The sequence below is a fragment of the Pygoscelis adeliae genome, unplaced genomic scaffold (assembly GCF_000699105.1).
Source record: "Pygoscelis adeliae isolate BGI_AS28 unplaced genomic scaffold, ASM69910v1 Scaffold339, whole genome shotgun sequence".
Classification (NCBI taxonomy): domain Eukaryota; kingdom Metazoa; phylum Chordata; class Aves; order Sphenisciformes; family Spheniscidae; genus Pygoscelis; species Pygoscelis adeliae.
In genome coordinates, this window is record NW_008825544.1 from 248,850 (window position 1) to 254,016 (window position 5,167).

Consider the following 5,167-nt stretch of genomic DNA (forward strand, 5'->3'; position numbering starts at 1 on the left):
CCCCATTGTGCTGCACAAGCAGCTTTAACAATGCAGCAGCTTGATAATGCTGCTGTAATGCCTCCCGGCTCGGCTCGGTAGCAGAAGCTTTCTGGGGATCTGCCTGGTAGGGGCTTTCTCATAATAAACCCCAATTGTTTCACTTCTGAGCGTGCTTTGTGCGAAGGCACTTTTCATCCTGGGGGTGGATGGGAGGCTGAGCCCGATGAGAGTGAGCACTGGGAGCAGTTTCTGAGCTGGGGCTGCTGCTGTGCTTGCTCCTTGAGGCCCCCTTCCCCAACAGAGAGGGGAGACAGGCACAGCCAGAAACCAGGGCCAGCCCTCTGGGTCAGGGAGAGGGGTTTTCTCTGTTAATGACCCCCGAGCATCAGCTCCGGTGTTCTGCCTCAGGCAGCAGCTGCAAGCACAGGGTTCAGGGAAAGGCAAGAATTGACACCCCTCTCCTCCAAACCCCCGGGACAAAAAGCTCCTGATCTGCTCCCCCTGCCACTGCAGAGCAGAGCTTCCAGCCCACTGCGAGACCTTCCCTCCTGGCTATGCCTGAAGCCCCTGGGAGAAGAGCATCAGTTCCCTGAAGCTTGTGGTCATGAGTTAGGGGGCATGAAGATAGTGTGTGCCGTGTCTCTTTGGGTTTTGACTGCTGCCACTCTCAAAATCCCTCTGGTCAGTTGTAAGAACCAGCAAGCTTTGGTCAAGAGCGACCGGTTGGGGAGAGCAGGATGGGGGAGAAGGGCAAAGCCAGGCGACGATCCATTCCCCAAACCAGGCTGGTGTGCTCTGTCTCCCTTGCGGATCTCTTTGAGGGAGAGGAGCCGTGTTTTGCAGCAGCACTCAAATACCAGTTCCTCCTCGGCTGGAGCTCCCGGAGACGCACGTGGGTATCTAGGACCAGCCGAGTCCTCGTTACACACCATGAAGGAGGCAGCACATGAACAGCGCTGGCAGTGTTAACCCGTGTGAAAGTATTGCCCTGCCTGCAGCGACAACGAAGGGGTGGGGTACAGCGGGGAAGGGCTGTCAGTGTCGGTGCAGAGGCTGAGGCACGGGGGGACAGGAGGTGGCACTGAAGGCTGCTGAGAGCTGCAGGTCCCCCTCCGCCTTTGATCAAAGCATCCTTGCTACGAGCCTCACCAGGACACAGGGCTCCGGGCTCGCTCGGAGTCACAGCCACAGCTGACTCAATTAGCTGCCTTCCAGCACGCAGCAGTGCCCGCCCTGCACCTGAACACACCCCTCCGCAGAGCCCAAGGAGCTGCTGTGTATTTGAAAGCTGTTTCCTCCTCTGAAGTTCTTGCAGTATTCGGTCATCAGCAAAACAATGCCTGGAACAGATCCATTTCTAAGAAACAGCTCCAGATACAACAATTGCTTGAGAAACAACTGACAAATCAAGTTGCTGAAGTCAGAAACTGCTTTTTAATGAAGGGTACGCTACCTTGCATCCCTGACTCATCCCTTCTGCTGCTGCCTGCATGTGTTTTGCAGGCAGGGGCTTGGGCTTGAGGGCAAATCTGGGCTGCAGGTGCCTGCTGAGATGCAGTAGGGAGGTGCTGTGGGGTCAAGGATGCTCCTTGCCACTACTGGAGCGAGAAGCTGTACTTGGGGCAGTGCTTCTGTACAAGCATCTCTGACAAGGGCGCTGGGGAGAAGGCAGTGGGCTGCTGGGGAGGAGCGGGGCTAAAGCAATCCTCATCCTTGTAGCCTCTGGGAATGCTGCCTTCATCTCCCACGGAGCACAGGGAGGCTTGGCTCTCGCCCTCCCACTCTCGCAGCATCCACCTGTGGAGCCTGGACCAGAGAACAGCCATGAAACCTCAGAGAGCAATCACTGCGGAGGAGGCGCTGCATCCTGGGCTGCCGTCACTCCCTGTGCTCCACCAAGCCTGGTGGCCTTCAGCAGATGGCAGGGTGGCCCGAGGTGGGGACAGAGCTCTGCGTGCATGCCGATGGGAGGGAGACATGGACTCGTCCTCCCTCAAGAGAAGCAGCTCGTGGCAATAAAGGTGGCCTCTCCCGAGGCAGAGCCATGCAGCAGCAGCACAGGGTGATAGAAAGCGAATGGCGAGCGAAGCATCACCCCCTGCTTTGCCCCGCTGGCCCCTTTGCCATCACAGGTCAGAGATGTACATCCCTATGAGTAGGGGGACCCGCTGCTTGGGATTGTTTCTTCTGCCAGGCTGCAATGTTGGGGTATGAATATAGGGTGAAACAGAGTGAAACAGGCATGGGACAGGCTCCCCCTGAGCTGCCTGCCCTCACCGGGATAGTTCAGTGGCTCGCCAGGCCTTTGTAAACCTCCCCTGGAGATGTGCCTGTCTCCTCTGCTTAGCCATGGTTCCCCTCTGCTTAGCCTTCCAGCTCAGACTTTATAACCACGTCTGGTCCAGCTAAGTGGGACCCCGCACGAGGCAGCCCAGGGGAGGGCACTGCACATGGGAAAACCAGCAGATTTAAAGCTCCGTGGCACCTCTGCCCTGCCGCCGGGGTGAGGTTTGAGCCCTGGCAGGCATTAGCCGGTTCAGTAGGTGAGGGAAATGAAGATACAAGCTTCACCTTGCAGCCTGACTGGATTGGACTCAAAAGCTTCTGGCAGAGAGGAGAACCTCATAAACCTCTTGAAAGCCACAGCCACCCAGATTTAAGGTCTCGACCACCTCCCTGCCCATGAGCAGCTCTGCCAAACCCCTGGTATTTAACCCTAGCGTGTCCCACAACATCTCTGCAGAAATCTGAGGGCCTCTAGGACAGGGAGGGAAGACAACGGTGCTGCCTACCAGGTCGAGGATCCCACCACCACCTCCCAGTAGTGGCAGCCGCTGTCAATGAAGACGTTGCCTGCTGCGCCATAGCATCCTGTCCCACTGAACCTCTCGGGCGTGTGGCTCTTCTTCAAGGAGCTCTCGTCCTTCTCCATCTGCAGCCCGTCATTGGAGATCTTCAACTTCTTGTGAGCCATCTTGGGGTCCAGCTTAAAAGGCTGACCTGTTAGAAGAAGACACACGGATTAGGATTTATGTTTGTTACCATCATTGTGCAGGCAGAACATGGCAGGAAACGTCTGCCCCAGGCTCTTTGGACTTCCTCCATGAGCCAAAGTTTCCCCCACCAGCCAAGGACACTGGATTACAGATGCCCAGTAAGATGCCGAGTCACATCCACGTGCCTTGTGCATCTATTGTCACAGGCTGATCCGTAAGCCATTGCGCCCTGGGCTGCTCCTGTGCCCCTGGTGCCTGCAGCAGCTTCCCCAGCCCTGCTGGAAGGAGAAAGCAAGTCACTGCTGCCCACGCTTGCAAGCAAACCACCACCCCCGGCACCGCCAGCGAGAGAGAGGGGAGCAGGGACAAGAGCAGCACCTGCACTTTGGGCTTATTCCCCAGCCCGGGAATCACTCACCTTCCCGGACCAAACAGAGGGAAAGGAGGTGAAACTCGAAAATGCAGAGATAAATGAGCTGAAGAGGGTGAGCTCTCTGCCCCAGGGAGGATCCGGACTTGGGAGCAGCCAGGCTGGGCAGCATGGCACACCAGGCAGGGCTGTGTTGTCCTGGCAGGGATCCTTAAGTGAGGGGCTGGGGAATGTCCAGGGTCTCCTTATTGCACATCACCCCCTTCAAATGCCTCACTCCCCATCAGAGCAACTCCCTTTTGCCCTCTGTTTATGATGTAAAATGTTGTGGCAGAAACAGGGGGATGTTTCCAGGTAATGGAAATGGCACTGAAGGTGCCATCAAGATGTATTGCGAACCAAACCTAGGCAGGGCATGTAGCCTGAATTCCTGAATGGATCCGTACACTATTAGCAGTAACGAGAGTTATATGAGCACAGGGAAAGGAGAACAGACCCTTAAGTGCTGGTATAACAATGCTGAATCACAGAAGCAGTACTGCAGCATCGAGCACGTCCCTGAATCCCCATCAGCAGCCGACGCAGACTGCTCTCCGTAGTGCACAGGCTGCTCTTACATGTCATAGGAAGCACGCTCGAGGTTTTCCAGCGCTTCTCCACTGCCAAACAAGGTCTCACCACTTGGAGAAGACAGTCTGGGCTGTGCACACGGTGGTGGAAGCAAATCAAAGGCATCGGGTCCAGCCCGCGTTTAGCGGAGGCTGGAAGGGAGGTGAGAGCACAGGGCCAGCCAGTGAGCGCACGTCCCGGGGCTTCCTCCGCAATTAACAGAATTGAGTTTGATGGATTTTGCAGATCTTTAATGCTGGCTTGAAACCCAACTGCAATTCCTTTGTAACGTTACCAGCACAAAGAAAGCCAAACTGTTTCCTAATTGACACACGTTGGCTGTCCTGCTCACTTTGATAAAACCCTCCTGAAGATCTGCAAGGCCAGGGGAATATCTGCCCTCCCTCACGTTGATAAACACCGTCTCTTTTGGGCACCAGCTCCACAACACATTCAACAGCGAGCGCTAAGGATTTTTCTGGAAGGCTCCAATTTTTGGTGCCACGCAGCCTCACTGCAAAACTAACCCTCACTGGCCCCCGAGTCCAGGTCTTGTGCGTGCAGGGACACAGGTGGGGATGGGGTCAGAAAAATACTTGCAGACACAGACTTTTTCAGTATGGAGAGTTGGGGGATTTGGTGCATCTTCTGCCCGGGCTGCTGCTGAGCAGCCCTGCCAGCGATGCCCAGGCTGATGCCCAGCTCCTGAACCCCCCAATGCCCTGCCAGAGCAGCTCTTCTGAGCCAGGTTTAGCTTTTTTTCAGGGGGGAATTCACAATCTCTTTTGCGTCAATGCTTTTTTTTTCTCCTTTAATAATTTAGGGCCATTTCAAGACCAGGTGTGGAAAGGAGAAGCCAGAAGGTTGCATTTTGAGACGCCTGAAACGAAGCCCTCCATTTCGGGGTGGCGAGGTGAGAGAGCCAGTGTGTTTGGGGAGCCTCTCTGCTCCCTGCTCCAGCGTTTTCCCGTCACTCTCTTTGCTCTCGGTTCAGGACAGACTTTGGCTTCTCTATACACCACCATTTTTTTTGTATGGCTAAATGGGTTTGCCCAGCCCTGAGGATCTCTTGGTCCATCTCTACACGGTCACAGGCTTCAGGCACAGACTGTGCCTCGGTTCACCCCTCTGTACAACACAGGAGCACCCCCGGGGGTGCTGAGGGCTGGCGGCCGATCCTTTCTGGCTGCTGCTGCAAAAGAGAAGCTGC

At 55.7% G+C, this 5,167-nt stretch overlaps 1 protein-coding gene across 2 annotated transcripts in view; it reads right to left on the reverse strand.

The window, feature by feature from the left end:
• MID2 (midline 2) overlaps positions 1-5,167 on the reverse strand; it is a 92,607-nt gene that overhangs the window by 744 nt on the left and 86,696 nt on the right. For both annotated transcript variants that reach the window (XM_009331990.1, XM_009331991.1), the window contains exon 8: positions 2,775-2,982. In XM_009331990.1, coding sequence (XP_009330265.1) covers positions 2,775-2,982 — 208 coding nt within the window. The remainder of the gene's footprint in view (positions 1-2,774; positions 2,983-5,167) is intronic.